Source organism: Buteo buteo, chromosome 24 (genome assembly GCF_964188355.1).
Source record: "Buteo buteo chromosome 24, bButBut1.hap1.1, whole genome shotgun sequence".
Taxonomy (NCBI): Eukaryota; Metazoa; Chordata; class Aves; order Accipitriformes; family Accipitridae; genus Buteo; species Buteo buteo.
Genome location: NC_134194.1, coordinates 1,661,883 through 1,681,090, shown reverse-complemented (window position 1 = coordinate 1,681,090; position 19,208 = coordinate 1,661,883). Strand labels below are relative to the sequence as shown.

Genomic DNA, 19,208 nt, shown 5'->3' with positions numbered 1-19,208 from the left:
GGGCCTGCGGGCTGTAACGCTCCTGACAGGGTGCGCTCGTTAGGACATCACCCCAGCTCTTAATAGCGAGGATGGTCTCAAGTGTGGCTTGGAGGAACCGGGAATTGCGCTCCTCTGCCACCGCTGCCGACGGGAGCCTGCGGGGTCACGGCGCGTCTGGGATGCTGGATGCGCGCCGGCCCGGCTGTGGGATGCTCTGCGGAGCGAGGATTACGGTGCAGAGGGGGAAGCGGGGCGGACGACGACGACACGTCTCTGCCGTGATGCCAAGCCGGTTTCTAGCTGGAGTTGGTGGGAAGTACACCAGCCTCCGGACCATCTGGCTCTCGCACGTGGAGCGGCGGGCGCAGCCGTGCCGTGCGGGGGCCGGGGCTGCCTGCGCCAGCGCGGGGGCGAGGGGCCAGCGAAGGGCCCAGGTGCCGCTTCCTCGCTTTTCCCTGCGGTTTCGACCCAAAGCTGGGGTGCGGTGCTCCCCCCCCAACCCAGCACCCCATCTCCGAGGGCAGCGGGCAGGCAGGGGCATCGCTGCGGCGCCGTGCCTGCTCGGGTGGCCGCCGGCACACGTGCTTTCTGCCCCGTGCCAGCCCAGCTAGGCAACTCTCTTTTTTTTCTTTTTTATTCCCAAAAGACAAAAATGCTCCCTTTGTTCTGGGCTGCAGTGTAAAAGAATCTATTTTAAAAAGATATGGACTGTTGATCTACAGCGGGGCTGTAAATAGCTCATAAAATAAGAAAACAAGAACTTTCTTTTTCCCCAGGGCTTGCCCAGCTCCCCGGCGGGTAGCCGTGCCGTGCTGCCCGTCCTGCAGCGGGGCCGGCAGAGCGGCAGTCCCGGTACCCACAGCGCTGCCTTCACAAGGTTCACGTCACATGCAGCGATGTGCTCGAAGATGTTATCGCAACCTGCGCTGCGTTGCCGCTACCGCGGTGCACTCGACGTGCTGCCTGCGGTGTGTGTGCATGGGCATGTGTGTGCACCCACCTGCTTTTTTCTTTTTAGTGGCTTCTAATCCTGCATCAGTATCTCGATGAGGGAAGTATAAAGGGTTCTCTGCATGGGCCGAGTGACCTGTAAAATAAGCTGGCTTGTGCCTTTTTAATAATGCTGCCTGGTAGAGAGTCCCTTTGCTGTTTTTTTTTTTTTTTTCTAGCTGAAACAGCGTCTGTCCGGAATGATGCCCTTGCTGAGTGCTGGTTGCTTAGCAATGTTTTACAAAAAAAAAAAACAACCCAGTGCAGAGCAGAACAGTTGGGTGGCTCTCCCCTGCTTTTCCCCGAGTGGCTGGGGGCAGGGGCAGCCCTGTCTTGCTCTTGCAGGGGTTGGAGGGGGAAAAGCCCTGCCCTTGCTCCCTCCCTGGATAAGCCGTGGGATCCCCCCGAGCACCCAGAGCTCCGCTCCTTCCAGCCTGGGAGGCAGGTGCTGCCATGGATAGCAGGGCTCTGTGCTGGAGCAGGAGCCTCCTGGGAGCATTTGAGTGAGGGTGGTCTGCAGGGAGCCAGGAAGCGTTTCCCGGTGTTGCATTCCCAGCCCTTTCAGTGTCAGTGGCCACGAAGGCTGGGAGAAAGCCCAGGTTAAAGGCAGTGATGCGCCCTGGGCCCTGCATCCCGTTTCTCACCCTGTGTGCCTCCCTGGGCTCTGCTGGAGATTTTAATTTTTTTTTTTTTTTTTCCTGCCAAAGCAGGAAAAATTGACTCATTTGCCGGTGATGTTCCTGTGAGCACGGTGGGATTTTTCCTGTTCTTACAGCTGAGGTGGAGGAGCACCGGAGACAAAAGGATTTCCGCAGCCTCCTTGGGAGGAGAAGGAAGCAGGCTGCTGCAAAACCATTTTTTTGAGGGTCTGGGAGCTGACCTCGCTTTCCTGCCCTGGCTGTGGGCACACCGGCTGCTGGCGAGAGCCACCGCTGGGCTGCAGCCCCTCGGGACGTGGCCCCTCGCAGAGGGGTAGCTGCCAAGCCAAGAGGGGGGACAGACAAGTCGTTGCCCCGTGCCGTGGGCAGTACGTGCCGTGGGCCGGCTGGGATGTGCTGGAGAGGACGCCTGTCCTGCCCGTGGGGATGACACCCACCCGGGGCGCGAGGGTCCATAGACTCATCGGTCCCCTGCGGGACCCCGATGCTTCAGCGCCTGCTCCTCGAGAAATCAAGCTGGCTCCCTGCCAGGCCGGCTATTAACTAATTAGATTTAATAATGAGCTAATCCAAATGCGTGGCTGGTGCCTGAGGCAATCTGCTCCCAGCCCGGCGTGCGGTGTCTGGCCGGGGGCTCTGCCAATGTGCTCCCCCCGTGCCAGGACTCCCTGCCCGGCGAGACCCCCGCCTGGCCTTCTGCTCCGCTAATGGTCATTGCCTCGATCAGGAGCAAATTTCTTCTGGATTAGCATCCTCTACATCGATTAGCTGTCTCGGGCAGGGCATTTTATTCTAATGAAATGTGATTCCAGGCTCCAGTCGACGAATTATTGTGGCAAGGAGGGTAAAGTAATCTGCCGCCTTTCTGTGGATTGTTTCAGGGTTTGGCGAGGGGAGAAACGGAAAAGGCTCGGAGGAGAAATTGTAATTAGCAGGGGAGTGCATTACGCTATCATGGGCTCACCCACGCTCCCCCAACGAGGGAGCTGGGGGGAAAATGGTGAGTAAAACTCACTGTGAGTAAAATGTGGCATTTCCATCGCGCCATCAGAGGCAATTTACTCGTAGGTGTAAGGCTGGATTCATTTGCACAACCCGCCTGGTGCTGGCAGGAGAGCAGAGCAGTGGCAGCAGGGCAGCTTGCAGATGGGGGAAATGCAGTATTCGAAATCTTTGTTGCCTGGAAGAAATTGGAAATATCTTTCATAGTTTCAGGCTTACAGCTAAGCAAATGCAGAGCAGCAGGATGGCCAATCTCCGCCGGTGTGCCATCGCGCTCCTTGCAGCAGCGCCGTTCCCACATGCCTTGCCCTGGCCCTGAGTGTGATACAGGGATTTTCACTAGTGCTTCCTTACAGCATTTTTTGCTTGTGCAGTTGGCTGCCTTTGGAAATGCCAGCTGGGGCAGTAGTTTTCCATTTCATTACCGCATCCCTGAAGTTTTCCAGGCACTCAAGCCATTGCTCGCGTTTACTGTTTCGATGCATCCCTCCTCTGTGTTTGAACGTTGGATATTTACATTTGATTTTATTCGGGAGGCCGTGTCGGCTCCCACCTGAGCTCCCTCCTCTTGCTCTGACGCCTGGCTGCCTGCCCAGCCTGCCTGCCGGCAAACTTTCCACCGGCTCAGCCGTTGCTGCAGGTTGGGACGGGCTGGGGGGTTCTGCCATAAAACAACACCAGGATGTGAACAAAAATAAACACGGGGAAAAGTGCCAGACGTGGTAGTTGGGTGGGGAAGCAGAGAAGTCTCATTTTGTTTTGTTTTGCTGCTAAGTGCACGAAATGCTCTCTGTGTTCAGGGCCAGCGCAGGAGCGTGGGGGTGGCACCCCGAGGATGCTGACCTTCCTCACACACATGGACCACGCTTGTGCCCCAGTGCAAGCTGCTGCCCCTTCCCCGGGGGTGAACGGGCCGTGCTGGGTGTGCAGCACGTGCCCTGCCAGCAGCCGTGGGCAGCGATGCTCTGGGGGTCTGTGGGAGGATTGGGATGTTGCCACGTTCATGCAAAGCACCAGGAAGCCCACCTGGGCGGTGGGCACGGAGGGCTCCGCATGGTGCTGGTGGGTCAGAGGGTGGCTGTGCCGACCTGGCGTGCTGGTTCCCAACACGGTGACGGTCAGCCTGGAAGCTGCCTGCTGGGGTGTCAGTACCCGGCTTTGGGCCCCTTATCTTCAAAAACCGTCCTGGGGGGTTTCGTAGCGGTTCCCAGCCACTGCTGGGAGCGCTTTGCTCGCAGGCAGCTCACCTGCGTTTCTCCTAGCCCCCGTGCTCCTTGCTGGGAGCGAGGACTTGCTTTAGGATGTGCCTCTGCAGCTGTAGACGGTGTCTTCTCAGTGTCTTCAGAAACGGGAAGCCTTTCCAGGGGTCGTTTGCGTTATTCATGGGTTTTATGTTCTCCTTCCTTGTCCTAACCACAGGTACGGACAGCTCACCGTGCTCCACCAACCCAGCATGTGCAGGTTGTATTTGCAGCCTGCTGCTGGATTTCTTAAGTCGTTTTATTTTCTGTTACTTTCCTTTGCTCCCACCCGGCATCGTCTCTGTCTGCTCTCCACCCGTATCTCTGAAACGAGAGCTGCTGCACCTCATTATGTGCCTCCTTCCTCTTGACAAATAACCCGGTTAACACGGAACTGGGGCAGGGCTGAACTGTGCTGGGTGCTCAACTGAGCGCTTTGCTTTGGAACAGTTATTTCCAAAAAGTCCCGGTTGGGCAAGTAGAGAAAATAGTGCAAACTTTCCATGCAGGGCAGGACAGACGTGACCTTCCCCACGTCTTCCTTTTCTGGAGGGATGGGGAGGCTGTTGAGCCCACCGCTGTTTGGCGGTGCACGTGCCCGCCACTGAAGTGAGGGTCCCTTTGGGTTCGACCCTCGGCAGTGGTGAGGGGTTCGTTAATGGCTTTGTTAACCTTCTGCCAGCAGCGCGGGGAGAGGGGGAACGGGCAGAGCCATTTGCGCGCACTGAGTTTGTGAAGCACCTCTGCCACCGTGAGATAAAGATCTGAGTCATGAAAGTTGCTGTTAGGGTTTTGCTGCAATAGGAAGTGATGGCCAAGTGCTAAGAAAAGCTGAACAGGAAGGATGGAGGGTGGCAGCGAGACCCCTGCTCAAAGGGGCTGCGGCAAAGCAGGCTCTGCACTGGGCTAAAATGTCGAGGAAGTGAGAAAGATCAGGGCTGGATCCAGGTCAGAGAAGTCGGGGGCAGAAGGGCCAGGGCTCTGATTAACCACCGGCTTCCTCAAACCAGGGGCGGCCGCTGGAAATAGAGGAGCGGCCGGGGCAGCATGAGTCAAAGGCAGCAGCTCCTCGCCTCCCGCGCTGTCGAGCCCCGATCCTCTGCTGCAGGCTGTCACGCCGGGCTGAGCGATGCCGGCAGGCTCCTGGGGCTGCGGCAACCTGACTTCTAGCTGCCGCCACAGGGTTTTTTGAGCGGGTTACCAAAACACGCGTTGCAGGTTTGGACCATTTCTTGCACGGGTGATGGGAGGAGCAGGCTGGAGCCTGTGGTGCCTCATGCATCCGTGACCAGATGTTTCTGAGCGTCCCATGCAGCAATTATTTCTCTGAAGTTGTTCTTACTGATTTTGAAGTTTTCTTTAAGTTCCATCTCATCGCTGGGGCTCCAGTGAACCGGTGCCCAGGGCTGCAGCTGGCGAGTGTGGGCCGAGGTCAGGCTCCTGCCTTCTCTGTGAGGGCTCGCTGCGGGAAAAGGGGCTGCCTGCCCCTGCCCTTCCAAAATGAGCCCCAGCCCCAGCCCACACGCTAGTTAGGGGCTTCCTTCTTGCTTTCTCTGTTTTTAAATCTGTCACCTTTCTTCCTTGGCATGACCTGCCTGGCGATACACAGGCAAAGTTAAGCACTGCCAGCAAACCTTCCTTTTTCCTGCAGCTGGGCTGCTCCCCTTTGCCTTCGAATGGGGCCGCTGAGGGCAGACACCTGCAACCTCGGCTGCCACGGGCGAGGGTTGTCTTGTGTCCCCAGAACACGCAACCTCTTCCATCTTCTTGGAAATCCAGCCATCTCTCCGGGAGACCCGACGGTCCTTCTGGCTTCACGTCCTTTGGATCTTCAGTGCCTTTCAGTCAGGAATCTTGGGAAGCTTTGCAAAAACGTCCTGGCCTGGCAAGGCTCCCAAGATAACTCCAAATGTTATTGATTTGGGGGCGGCAAGATGACGTGGCCAGGGCACTGGGCTGTGGGCAACGGGGGGGTAATTTTAGCTGTGCAACCAGGCAGTCCTTCCAAGGGCTAACTTTGTTTTTCACAAAGCACAGAACTTTTATCTCTTAAAATACCATGGAAATAATTCATGTCTTCAGCGTGTTACTCAAATCTGATCTGCTATTTGAGCCCAGTCAATAGTCCCATTCATCCTACAATGGGTTCTCTGTCCCTTTGGCAAACATTTTGCCGTACGAAGCCACGTTGAGTGTGTGAAGCGAGGCATACGGTGATGCCTTGGCTGGGCAGCAGTGCAGTGTGCTCCCGTGGTTGCAGTAGAAGGCTGAGCAGAAGCTGTGGCACCTTCTGGATCTTCAGTCTTGGGGCCATCTTGGACAGATCGTTCAACTTCTCTTGCGCTTTAGCACATCCGAGCAGTCTTGGGTTTTTCCCTTGAAGCATGATTCGCAGGGTGTTCGTATTTGTAAACTTTCCTTGGTAAAATGAAGTTTTGGGATTTGAGGTGGCGGGATTTGGCCTCCCCACATGTACTGCTGAGATGAGGCTCGGTGCTGTGTTTTGGCTGCAGACCGTGTGTGTGGTAAAGGCACCGAAATGGGGTCTGGGGGGGACTGCGGGGCCAGGGTGGCAATGCTCTCCCTGCCTCGGGGGTGTGCTGTGTGGGACGAGCGCAGGGACTGCGCCCTTTGCACTGGTCCTTGGGGTCATGTCCTGCTGGGTTCGGCACCCTCAGACCTTGGTCTCTGGCACGTGTCGAGCCAGGGCAGCCTTGCCCTGGGCTTTTGTGCCCAAACACGACGGCAGAAGCTGCTGCTGGAGGCGGGGTAGTCTCCGCTCATCTGGTTTTATATATTTACTTGATAGATGAATCAGAGGGGGAACCTGCCAGCAGATGCAGTCCCGTCCTAAATCACTGATTAACTCCAACAGCCTGGTGGAGAAGTTATTTAATAAACAAATCATTGCTAATTATGTATGAAAGCGGCTTGGGGATTGTGCTGGGTCCAGAGGACTGTGGTGTCTCACAGGAGCGGAGCTTCTGCTGACCTCCGCTGGGAAGTGCAGAGAGAGAGGATTTAAACCTCTTGGAACAAATTAAGTATTTAATGATGCTGCCCTGATGCTTCTTGCTGACCCCAGCAGTGCATGGGCTGGGTCCATGTGGGGGGGGCTAAAATTTGATGCTGGTGGCTGCAAATGCTGATTTTCAGGCACGAGGCACTCATTGCTGGATTCCCGCGTGAACTGCACGGCCATGGTTTGGTCAGAGCATCCCAACCTTCACAGCGCGGCAGAGTGCTCGCCTGTGTCTGTGGGATGGATCCAGGTGGCCATTCCCAGCTCCGACCTTTCCCAAACCTCTATCCTTGGGCATCCCCGAGCACTGGAACGTGTTGCGTGACCCCACGGTGGCTTTGCTCCGGCGTTGTGCCTGAAGCCCCGCCGGGTGGTCGCTGGCGGTGAGTGCTCGCTCTGGGGACAAACACCATATTGCCGCTTTATGAGCACCCTTGGTGGGCCATAATCCGGCTGTTTTGGTCTCTGATTAGAGCGGCTGTTCCCTGGATTACCCATCCTGGCTGGCCACTGCCCACCACGGGGTTGCTCGGTGCCGGCTGCCGCAGCCCGGGGAGGTGTGGGGCTGCGGAGGTGCCGCCGTGCCGTGCCCCCCCTTTCTCCGCAGCCAGATGGGGGGGTCTCCGCTGGTGGCCCCCCAGATCTGCCTTCTCTGGGCTCCTGCATCTGGGCTGTTTTATAGGACAGAGCCCCGGCTGGATATTAGGAAAATTAGATACTAGGAAAAATTTTTTTACCGAGAGGCTTGTCAAACATCGGAATGGGCTGCCCAGGGAAGTGGTTGAGTCACCGTCCCTGGAGGTATTAAAAAAGCGAGTGGACGGGGCACTTCAGGACATGGTTTAGTGGGCATGGTGGATGGTTGGACTCGATGATCTTGAAGGTCTTTTCCAACCTAAATGATTCTATGATTCTGTTCTATGGATCCCGCTCCAGTATCGGCGGAGGAGGCTCCTGGCCGGCCATCGAGGCAGCGGTGGAGGTGAACCCACCCCTGATGTAGTCGCACACAGTGAGACCCTGCAGAGACCCTGCTGTCACCCCTTGCTGCTCCGTGTCCTGCTGCAGTGTCCCCCGAGCCCTCCCCAGGTCTGGCAGCAGTGTAGCTTGCACGCCGGGCTCACGGCTTTCATGCCGGGCTCGTGGCTAGCAGGCAGCAGCTTGCATGGCACGGCAGGTTTGTCTCGGGGTCAGCCCGCAGCACCCGTGCATCGTGCTGGTCGCCTTCGTGGCTGGCTGTGCGTGGGTCGACTTGCCGTGCTGTGAACCCAGGAGCTGTGGGGTGGCAGCACCTGTGCGGTGAGATCCCTGGCAAACAGCGAGCCCGTGCTGCTCTCTTCGCTTGAGCTGTTGCTCCGGGATTTGCACTGTTTATGCTGCAGTGTTTCCGTCCGGGGGCTGTTACCGACCCGCGCTGTGTGTGTGTGTGTTACTCCTGTAGCCTGGGCAGATGATGTCTGATGAGGGTCCGACCTTGCGCTTGGTGCAGTGTCTGCTGTGTGCAGATCCCAAAGCGTTTTGCAGACCCTAAGGCTTCACCTCCGTTGTCCCCGAGAGGCAGGACCCGTTGTTTTCTCCCGTTGTGATGAAAGGGGAGCTGCCACGTGGAGGACCGAAGAGGCTTGCCTGTATGTCAGCGCCCGGTGAGAGTGCCGGGAGCAAGCCCAGCTTGTGTCAGCACACCCTGCCGTGCAACCGTCCGTCCCTTTTGCACACCCACGGGCACACGTGCAGTATGGAGGGCTGGAGGCATTTTCTTAAAAAAATAGCCAGAAGATGGACCATGAAGTAGATGCAAATTTTTTTTGAGAAACTTTAAGGAACTTGTCAAACCCACGAGGGGGGAGCTGGTGGCTTCTGTCCTCACGGCTGCCAGTGGGAGTGTGGTCACGTCCCCAGTGACGGGGCTGGGAACCTGCCTGGGGTGGTGGGGCTGCTGGTGCTGCTGGGAGGGGACTGGCAGGCAGAGGTGCCCGCGAGGAGTGGACAAGCTCCTGCACTGCTGGGGACCAGGGACCCCCCTGTCCCTCTCTGGGGGCTTGTGGCGGACGCGCGGACTGAGCCTGCCGTTCCCTGCCCCGGGGGAAGGAAGGGGCAGGAGTCTCGGTTCCTGTTGTCCAATTGAGCATTAAATATAGGCTGTTAAGCAATTTTCTTTGCAGGAAGTGTAGAAATACCACTCTCTGTGAGCACAACCTCTGTCACACACCGAGAGCGCTGGAACTTGCCTTGCAGCGTGCAACTGGCCTCATCAGCATCCTTTGCTTTTCCCCTTTGCAGCACCATTAACCCTTCACTCCTGGACTTGCCAGCAGGTTTGTCTTTCAGCTGAACCACCCACAGCATCCTACTGCTCCTGCCTCTGTCCCGGGTGTCCCAATAGTGCAGCTGAGCCAGAGTTATTTTTGATTTTTCCAGCTTAAATAGCAAGCTAGCTGCAAAGTCAGCTTTGGGGGGAGCCCCCGCTTTCTGAGCCAGCAGTATAACTTTTTCCCTGGCCAACCCGATCTTTCAAACACATGTTCCCTGGTGGACAGCGGGACTGGGCAGCAGGCGGGCAGGAGGGAATGTCTGTTTTCTTGACGTCTCATTTTGATGTGTTACGGTTCTCTTCTGTGTTTTGTGGTCCTGTTTCCCAGCTGCCCATCCCGGCCAGGAAGAGCACCCGAGTGGAGGAGTTGCCATCTCTTCTTGGCCCCTTACAAATTTTGATTTAAGGGAAAAGCTCCCAAGCTTTCAGGTTTCAGCACACCTTACTTACTGCAGCGGTCCCTTTGGAAAAGCCTGAAAACGTTTTAAACACTGAACACAAAGAGAGGGGGTGATAGGGGTGTTGCACAGAGGTGAGATGTCCAGCTGAGGAGGAGAGTTGGGGAAAGAGCTGGGAGCCCATGATCGTGAGAGAGCGGCTCGCAGCTGGGCTGCGGTGTGAGTGACTTCCCCGAAGTGGCCGAAGCTCTTCATGCTGAGTCACCCCGGCTGGGATGCGTTAGATCTGGCGCCTGTGCCCTGGGAACAGGGCTGCCCCGTCTCACAGTGGCACGCCCATGGGGGAGAACTGCGCGTGGGGGCTGCGGACCTCGCTGGGATGGGGTCATCCCCGTTGTGCCCAGGGTGCTGTAGACACAGAGGAGGGTTGTGAAATCACGATGTCTTCCTTCTATAAATGGCCTTTTTCAATAGTTCCAAATTCCTTTGGAAGGGGCTTTTTATGTAAAAAACCAACCACTTCAGTCTCATTGCAGTAACGGCAACCGCTTCCCAGAAAGAAGATTTAATTCTCAATAACTGAGGAGGAGGAGGAGGAGGAATGCTGGGGTGATCTGGGAGGTCGGACAGTGGGAGCGCGAGGTGGTCCCTTGCAGCAGAGGTGCTGCAGGCTGGAGTAACGTCAACTTCAGCTGGGTTTGGAGGGAGCCCCAGAGCCTGGAGGTGTGAGGCTGGGATGGGAATGCAGTCAGCAATTACGCGGCTACCTGGCTGGTGGAGGGAGGAGAGATGTGGGGTACCAGGGGAGAAGCAGGCTGACCCCTGAGCTGGGTGTGAGGGAGGAGGGACGGGCAAAGGGCTTAACTGAGGCTGATTTCATGCGCAGGCAGCTGCCCTCTGTCCTGCTGGGAGCCTTCCTCGCTCCGTGCTGTTCCTGCAGTGGATGGTGAGGACTCGGAGCGTGTCTCCGCTGTGCGAGGGACGGGCGCTGCGGTATTCGGTGGCACACCGTGTGCCCCTGCTCTGATTCTGCAAGCGGTTGCCTCCACGGTGCACGCCGGGGCAGGACCCTGGGTGCCGGCAGGGCAGAGCTCCGTGAGATGCTCCGTCCCCTGCCGTGGGGGCAGAGTGGGAGCGTTTCAGGGGCACGGCCAGAATTAGCTCCTGAACATCTGCTAAAGGACTGGCCATAAAAAAAGCAAAGCTGTGCCTCAGGAGTTGTTGTGCAGGAGCCGATCAGGCAGGGAGCAGCGTGGAGGCAGATCCCTCGCCTGCACCCTTTGTGCCGCTCAGCTTTGCTGTGCTGATGGATGAGTGATGCCGGGCACTTCAGTCGCTGCTCTCCGACTTGCTGCCGGGAAAGACAGAACCAGACCTCAGAGTTCAGCTCCAACTCCCTCCTTGCCAGGACAGGCCCCTGCCAGTACCTCTGCCGTCTGAGAGGTCACGTCTCCTTCCATGTCACTTGTCCCTGTCCTCTGAAGTTTTCTCCTCTGCTGCACCCGGTTGTAAACCCTCTTCCAGGAAGGGCACAGGGCTCGGGAAGGGGAGCACTGCTGGGCTGCTGCTGGAAGTGGTTGAGCGGGTAACCCTGTATCGCAGTAACGAGCCAATACATCGCTTCTTTTAAAAGGGCATTTTATTTAGATTATTGGTTGCTGTAGCTACGCAGCTGGATCTCCAGCATGTGGTGTGTATGCCTGTTTTCTGTCAAGTGGACTTTCCTGAAAGGATCGTCCTGTCCCCGCCAGGCTGGGGGTGGGAATGGGGAGCCATGGGAGGTGACGAGGAGGAGGAGGAGGAAGAGGAGGAGGAGGAGGGCTGCACCAGCAACCCTCCACGGGGCAGTCAGCCCGCAGAGGGGAAAAGAATGAGTCATGGACAGGGGGAACGTGAAGCAGGATGGTCCTGTGTTGGAGCAGAGGAGGACAGGCAGGGACAGCGGGGCTTTGGACGGCACGGGTAGCTGTTACTTGAGCACAACGTGTATTGACCGGAGATGGTAATTCAGGCGCAGTCACCGCACGCTGCGGCATGCCGGGCGGAGGAGCCCCGGCTGCATTAGCACATACGTAGGCGTTACCTCACAGGTGGGACAGATATCTGCTTCGTTGCTGCTTGGCCAGCGTTTTCTCCTTGTGGTTTTGTCTGGGATCCTGGGCCAAGGCAGGCACGTGGCTCCATGGTGGCAGCCCCAGGGCTGAGGCTGCACCCCGGACCCTCCCAGGGTGGCTGCAGCCTGGGGTGGCAGGGGCCACCGCTTGCCCTGCCGCCCTCCCGGTGTTTCAGCTTGTACAGGGCTCTTTTCACCTCCTGGGGTGCCTCTGCCAGGCATCGCGCTTTCCTTGCTGCCCCCGGAGATCTTCGGTGCTCTGTGCTGCAGCCGCGAGGCGCGATGGGTGCGGGAAGGATTTGTTGGCAGCAGGGCTGCAGGCATGTGGCATCCTCTCTGCTCTGCCAGCACCTGCGCATCCCTGGATCCATCCCGGCCGGCCCGGCTCCTGTCCTTGCAGGACCACCATCCGGTGCTGCCCGGACCCCGAGCTGGTGGCGTTGCTCAGGCAGAAGGATTTTTCTGGCTTTGTGGTGGTTTTCCCTGACGTTGCGGTTGACTGATGAAGCCAGCCAGAGGACTTGGAAGCAAAACTTTCACAGCCCTTGGCGCAGCCCAGCTGTGACTCATGCGCGGGGTCTGGGTGGTTTTACTCGTGCATGAGAGGAAGGAGAAGTTTCTGTCAAGCCTTTGTGGGATTTTGTGTCTGCTCGTCCACAGCCCTGGGGAAGAAGAAGCCTTAGGACCTGAGCTGGCCCATGGAGGGGCCACCCCGCTTTCCCCATGCACCCCTGCCTGCAGCACAGCCGGGAGTTTTGGCTGCTTCCACTGGAGGGATTTTTCCCGAAAATGTATATGAGAGGTTCGAGCTTTTAGGAAAATGGGATGCTAGGAGTGCGGATGGGTCTAATGGTGGCACAGGGAGGATGATGGAGTCCCTCCGTGCTGGCTCCTTGTTTGCTGCCAGACATGCGGTGTGGGCGCGGGTGCCCCTCTCTCCTTTTCTGGCTGAGCCTGCTGCTAATTTTAGCATCTGCTTCGCCCCTGCAACTTGGCCGTGTCGTTCAGCGAGTGGCTGCCAGTGATCCTCCTTTATCACTGTTGCACCGGGAATTATCTCCTTTCTCCTCCTGCCTCTCCCTTGCCTATTTATAAGCACCGTGGGCCATTGCTGTCGCGCACCGCCGGCGCCGAAGGCTTCTTGCCTTTGCTCTGGCTTGCAGAGCCCTGACCTCCTCCTCGCTCTCAGCGGGGAGGGATGGCCCTGGCAATGGGTGCTGTGTGAATGCTGGTTGCCCTGCACTGGGTGGCAGGAGCTCGGCTCCCCCCTGGGTGTTTGTCCCTGTGCTGGAGCAGCCTCTGGCTCTGGGGTCCTGCCCGGCTGTCGGTGGGCACGAGGGTTGTCACGGCAGGTCCGGTTTGGCGGGGGACGGGATGTGCATCACACGGGCAGGGTATCGGTGAGGCCACGGTATGCGGTGGGGAGAGCGTGGCTGGTGGCTGACGGTCAGCACGGAACTGGAGGGGGAAGGAAATGGCTCCTTAAGTCATTAACGTCATCTTTGTTATTATTCTAGAGGAGGCAGGAGGCCATCCGGCTCTGGGGACTGGGTGAAATTCCCCAAGCCCTCCGTCTGCCCCCCAGTGAGGGAAGGGGGGCTGCTCTGCTGCAGACAGCAACAGCACGGGGTGTGGAGGAGAGCTGCACGGGGGGTGCTGCCAGGCGGCCCCCAGCCCTGCTCTTCCCCGTGGGTGCAGCCAGCCGCCCTGGTGCTGTGGTGTGCCCAGAGAGCTGCCCGGGGGCTGTCCTGGTGCCTCTGGTGCCCTTCGCCTGTTTCATGCCATCGGCGCTTGAGCCACGGAGCTGGAGCAAACCCTCCCACCTCCCGTGAGTCCCTCTCTTAAATGCCAGCAGGAGCACCCTGGAAGCTGCCCCCAAAAATGTACGGTCTGCTCCGGTAGGTGCAGGCAGAGGCTCCCAGCAGCCCCGGGCACGGGCAGGCTGTCAGTGGTGCTCGTTCCGTCGTCCGGGGAGCAAAATGCAAATGCCATTTCGTGTGAACCACGCTTTGAAAGCATTGATGCTCTGCTCCCGGGTCCCCACGGCTGTGGCTCCTTGGCTGCTCCTTGAAGAAGCTCCCACTCTACTTCTCTGCCAGGAAAGCTCCTGGTGCTTTCCCTCTCCCTGCCTGCATTTGCTGGGTGGTTTCCTGCTGCCTTAGGAAGCAGTTGTGTGAAGGCAGGGGGACTGAACTGTGGGCAGGATTAGCCCCTAGGGCTTTAAGCGGAGACACTCTGAGAACAGCTTTAACACTCGGAGAAAGCTGCAAACTCCCTTATCCCATGGGGAAAGCAAAACGCTTGAATTCTTTTGCCGTTATCTTTTGGCTGTTGGTGTCCGAGAGGAGGAAACGGCCTTTGTGTGCACACGCAAGTTTTCCACCTGTGCTTGGAAAGGAAGAAAAACGTTGCATTTTTGGACTTTGAGTGAAGAAATGCACAGGGCAATTAGCATTATGTCTTCCTAACGCCATCTGAGTGCCTGCAGTCTCTCGCTTTGCTCATGTACAAGTTCCCCCCCAAGGCGATGGTGGCTTTGCGGTGCCTGGGAGCGTGTGTGTCTGTGTGTGCAGGGTTACGGGGCTGGTTCGAAAAGCCAATCCTGGATCCGCTCAGGTCACTGCGAGTAAGAACTTAATAGGATTCAGATCTCAGGGAGAATCTGCAGCTTGGAAAGCAATAAACCTCTGCATTATCGCCCGTACATGGTGCCTCCCTTCAGCAGGACTGGGAGCCTGTGCAGAGGTGCTGTCTCTTGGGGCTGGCACCGCAGCTGCCCTGGCAGTGCCACCGTGCATCACTGTTTTCTCACTGCCCCATGGCACTGGGCTTGAGCTCCCGCATGGCTCTCAGGGTGTTTTGAGGTTTCATCTCCAGTAGTGTGTTTTGGCACGTGCTGGCTGGGACCCTGCAGAGCCCCGTCCCTGGGGTGGGTGCAGGAGAAGGGCAATGCTCTCGGGGCTTCCCTGGTGCCAGGGGGGCCCTGTCAGGCAAGTCCCTCCATGGGGACTTGCTGGCTGGGATAACATGTCTGCCTGCATCATGCTGTTGGTGAGCTTTTTACTTTTCTAATGTCTGCGTTTTCCCCTCTCCTGCTCTCTCTGCAGACCTGTCAGCGGCCAAGCGCAAGTTTGCAGACTCCCTCAATGAGTTTAAATTCCGCTGCATTGGTGATGCTGAAACGGATGACGAGATCTGCATAGGTGAGTCCTGGTGCCATGGGTAGCCCTGAAGCCATGCTCCAGACCCTTGAGCTTAGCAGGGCATGGGGGATAAACATACACAAGGGTGCCAAGGAGCCTGGGAATTTGTCTGGGTGCTTTCCTGCTCTCTGGAAATGGCATGTTTCTCCTGGTTCAACATCAGCAACACCTTCCCAAGGAAATAATTTGTTGCTTCTTGGCCTAAATGTAGCTCTGCCAGATAGGAAAGGAATAAGATTGCCTGTGTCTGAAACCATCTAGATCATCCGTCCCTTTCCCATTTTAGAGCAGGGATCTGGAGATGTGGCTATGGCGAAATGCACTGCAAGGGGCTGTGATCTGAAGAAGAGGAGCAGCAGCTTTGCTGCTCGGCTGCAGGAGCAAAGGAGCTGGCAGGCATCCGCTGTGCTGGCAGAAGCCAGCAGTGCAGACCCTGGCAGTGCTCTCCCAACCGAGCCCGGCTGCACCATGGACCTTCTCGTGGTGCAGGGCAGCAGCTTCAGCTGTTTCACTCCATGTTATCCTGCTTCTGCCCCAGCTGAACTTTTAGAGCTTATTGTGCACACTGTCTGGAGCCAGGAGAGCAAATGAGCTTTAGCCCTGATTTAACTTCGCTTATTTATTCGTGCCCAGTCTCTCAGCAAAAATAGCTTTCTCATCCAAGTCCACTTGCTGCGATGCACAGGCTGGTGAGCTGCCACTCGTGCATCGAGCGTGGCTGATGGCAGTTTTGAGCCGTAGGGCTGGTCAGCAGCCGGCTGTTGAGTAGGGCAGGTTCGAGATGAAGGTGCGGTGTTTCTCTCTGGAGGTGGGAACATGGCGCTGGGGATGTTCTGCTACCAGTTGCTTCTGTAGGCAACTGGAAGCCTTTCGAGGAAGAGAGCAAAGATGATAAAAAAAACCCCAAACAACCAACCCCCTAAGCCCCCCCAAAACACAAGCAGACAAACCCCCTCTGTTCAGTCTCTCTCTTCATTGAAAAAGAAAATAAAATGTTGTTAAAAGCTGACCGTGTGGCTGTGTCCCTTCCAGCCAAGTCTCTGCAGGAGTTTGCCACGGTGCTGCGGAACCTGGAGGACGAGCGGATGCGCATGGTATGGCCCTTCCGCCGGGAGCGGGGTGGGTGGTGGCACCGCTGCTGCCGCCGGCAGATCTGCCTACGGTGGGTGGCGTGGGGCTGGGGGCACCGCGGCGTGCTGCAAGCCCCGGTGCCCCTTCCCTTGCCCAGGGCAGAGACGCAGGCGAGAGCAGAGGGAGAGGAGAGTGAACTTGGTGGGGGGGCACGTTCGAAGAGCATCAGTAATGGTGTCTTGTGGTTGGAGAATGGCCAGCACTGGTGCTGGTAGGGCTGGCTGCGGTGAGGAGCAGGTTCGGTGCAAGCCCCTCAGCCTCCCCCGGGCCTCAGCCAGCGTAGAGCCGGGGGGGTGAAGCGTGTGGGTTTCCGTGGGATGCAGGAGGGTTTCCGTGGGAAAGGCTGTTGAGCGGCTGGTGTCGGGTTGAGCTGGGCAGAAGGTCGCGGGTGAGTTGTGCCTGTCTTTGCCTGTAGATCGAGAACGCCAGCGAGGTGCTGATCACGCCACTGGAGAAGTTTCGCAAGGAGCAGATCGGGGCCGCTAAGGTAGGCTGCTGCCACACCGAGCCGCCGTCTCCTCTGGGAGCCCCTGCTCGGGCTCGGGAGCAGAGCCCAGAGCCCTGCGGCGATCGCCACGGTCGGGGCTGGGACCTGGTGCGCTGCAGGGGTGGGCTCTGCGGGGCACAGGCATGAGAAGAGGTGCTGTGCTGCTGCAGGATGCACACGGGGACCATCCAGCTCCCGGGAAAGTGCCTCGGTCTTCTGAGTTTACCCACAACCAAGTAACATGCCAAGGGCCAAAAATCACATGCCAGCTGAAGTGAATAATTTTTTTCTTACTCCAAGCAAGAATTAGCATTTTCTTAGAGGGGTTCCCAGTCGCCTGAGCTCCCCAGTCTGTGCTCCCCACCCCCGGTGTGTCGCTGGGTGACTGCACGGGAATTTGGATGGCTTCTGGCAGGACGGGTGAGCCCAGGGAAGCACTGGTGTGGCTGAGGGCGGCAGTGAGACAGCCTGGCCCCCCCTTTCTTTCCTGCCTTTGTTCTGAAATTAAAACCACTGTCTGCGGCTCTCCTGTTGTTATAACAACCTGCTGCTGCCTGCAAGAAGCACATGCCAGCCCGGCGGGGCTGTGTTTGCATGGCAGCGGTGTGCCCAGCTCCCCGCTGGCATGGGAGCTGCAGCGTCACGGCAGTGCAGCCCAGCCCGGCCCGGCCAGGCTGTCCTGGTTCATGCAGCTAAAAAAAAGAAAGACAAAAGGGGGTCCTTCAGAAAGGAGCAGGTTATTAGCAGGTGTCAGTGGTGGATTTCATACTGGCGTGTTGGGGTGGCGAGACTGGGATGAGAGGTGCGAAAGAATAGTTAAGGTTGACATCCTACTTTAATGCTCCTGCCACAAACAGCCAAATTACTTTGTCATCATCCTGAGTGACGCATAGGATAAGCCCTTGCAAGGGACAGCAGGGGATGGGGTTGTGAAATTGTGACGATGTGCTGGTTAGCTGGTTAGCAAGCACTTTTCTCACTGTGTTGTCTTTGGACCAGCCCTGGATCTGGATGTTTTGCCGAGCCTTGGGCCCTGGGAATAGAGGAGGGGCTCCCCTGAGTCTTGGATTTTGGCAGTGTAAGCTGCTTTCCTCTAGCTGCCCGATGGTCACGGATAAAAGCAGCTTCGCCTGCTTCCAGCTGATGTCCCTTGGCCTTGGTCCCATCTCGTGCTGTGCAGAAGGGGGTTAGCTCCCGCCCGGGACTTGCGGTCCTGCCCAATGCCGTAGGGATGCTGTGGATCCTCACGGCTGCTCCAATGCCATTGTGTTCAGCATCACACTCTTTGTTCTGTTTTGTAGGATGCCAAAAAGAAATACGACAAGGAGACGGAGAAGTATTGTGGTGTCCTAGAAAAGCACTTAAACTTGTCTTCTAAGAAGAAAGAATCCCAGCTTCAGGAGGTGAGAGCAACCTCTGGTTTTCCATGTCCAGCAGTAACTGTGGTGAGCTTTTTGAATGCTTTATGCAGCTTATAGCATTGGTTCTCCTGGCTGTAAGCTCATCTTTTTCCTCATTCTGGCTGTGGGTGGCGGGTTTTCCCCTCTTCCTCTAATCAAAACGGATGGAGCTGTTTTGGTGAGTGAATCAGAGAGATCCCAAAATGGATAGCCATCAAAAAGGAGAGAGAGTTTATAATTAAAGAGTGCAACAGAAAGGAACTGGTTCTGCTGCAGGCTTCCCTTCTGCCAGCACAAATCATGGATGTCTAGTTCCCTTTGCTGAAAGTGGCTGCGCTGGCTTTTGGGCTTCATGGGAGGAGTGATCAGGCTTAGTGCTTTTAAAGTGCTTTAAGAGCCTATTACTGACTCGGGTTGTAGTTAGCTGCTGTGCCAAATGCTCTTACTGGATGAGTACACTGAGTTTTCAAAGACTTCTTCCAAGTTTGGAATTCCCTGCACTGGCCCAGAGCTGGGCTGATCCCTGCAGGATGCATGTCCTTGCTTTTGGGCATGATGCTGGTGTGTCACTGAGCCACTTCTGGGGGAACTGGTGGGCACGGGTGGTGGCTCCTTCACTGGGATAGCTCAGGTGGTGGTGCGGTGCCCAGCAGAATTGGGGACTCAAGGGAGCAGATGCATCTGTGGCACAAATAATCATCTTCCACCAAATCAGGGTTGAGGAGGGGTAAGAATCAGGGTTGATGTGCCTGTGAGCCAGCTTTGTCCTTGCATAGATGTTCTGGGTTTGTAAATAACTTACCATGTGGAAGAAACCATACGTCCCAGAAGATGGAGAGTCCCATCCTCATGGCTTTTAAATAACCCTTTAAACCTCTGTCTTAGTTTGTGTTTGAAATACTGTTGTGAGACACAGGAATGGAAGGATTTCTTTCTGGGGAGGAAAGGAACCACTTGTGGCTGTCAGGTTGCAGCAGTGACTTTTAGAGGTGTGGTCCCATGCTCTGGACAGACTATGGCCCTGCAGGTCTATCTGGGAGCCCAGGGCAGCAAGGCAGTGGGGTGCTGTGCGGGATGCAGGCGGTGGCTGTGTGCAGGATGCGGTGTGGGATGCGGCTGCTAGTGCATGTTGAGCAGCGCTGGCTGCTGGTGCCATCTGCTGGCATTTTCCACCCCAAACGTTGACTTCGGCTTTTGCTGCGAAGGCAGGAGGAAGCTGGAGCCAGCAGGAGCCAGCTCCCAAGTTCAGGTGTTGGAGCCTTTTCCCCT

At 57.1% G+C, this 19,208-nt stretch overlaps 1 protein-coding gene across 6 annotated transcripts in view; it reads left to right on the top strand.

Moving 5' to 3' along the window:
- ARHGAP26 (Rho GTPase activating protein 26) overlaps positions 1-19,208 on the top strand; it is a 155,341-nt gene that overhangs the window by 9,017 nt on the left and 127,116 nt on the right. For 4 of the 6 annotated variants that reach the window (XM_075056902.1, XM_075056901.1, XM_075056906.1 and 1 more), the window contains exons 2-5: positions 14,826-14,921; positions 15,954-16,015; positions 16,468-16,539; positions 17,841-17,942. In XM_075056902.1, coding sequence (XP_074913003.1) covers positions 14,826-14,921; positions 15,954-16,015; positions 16,468-16,539; positions 17,841-17,942 — 332 coding nt within the window. Of the gene's footprint in view, positions 1-2,540; positions 2,632-11,676; positions 11,696-14,825; positions 14,922-15,953; positions 16,016-16,467; positions 16,540-17,840; positions 17,943-19,208 lie in introns of those variants that run through there. The other 2 variants (XM_075056903.1, XM_075056905.1) reach the window with 2 other exon arrangements.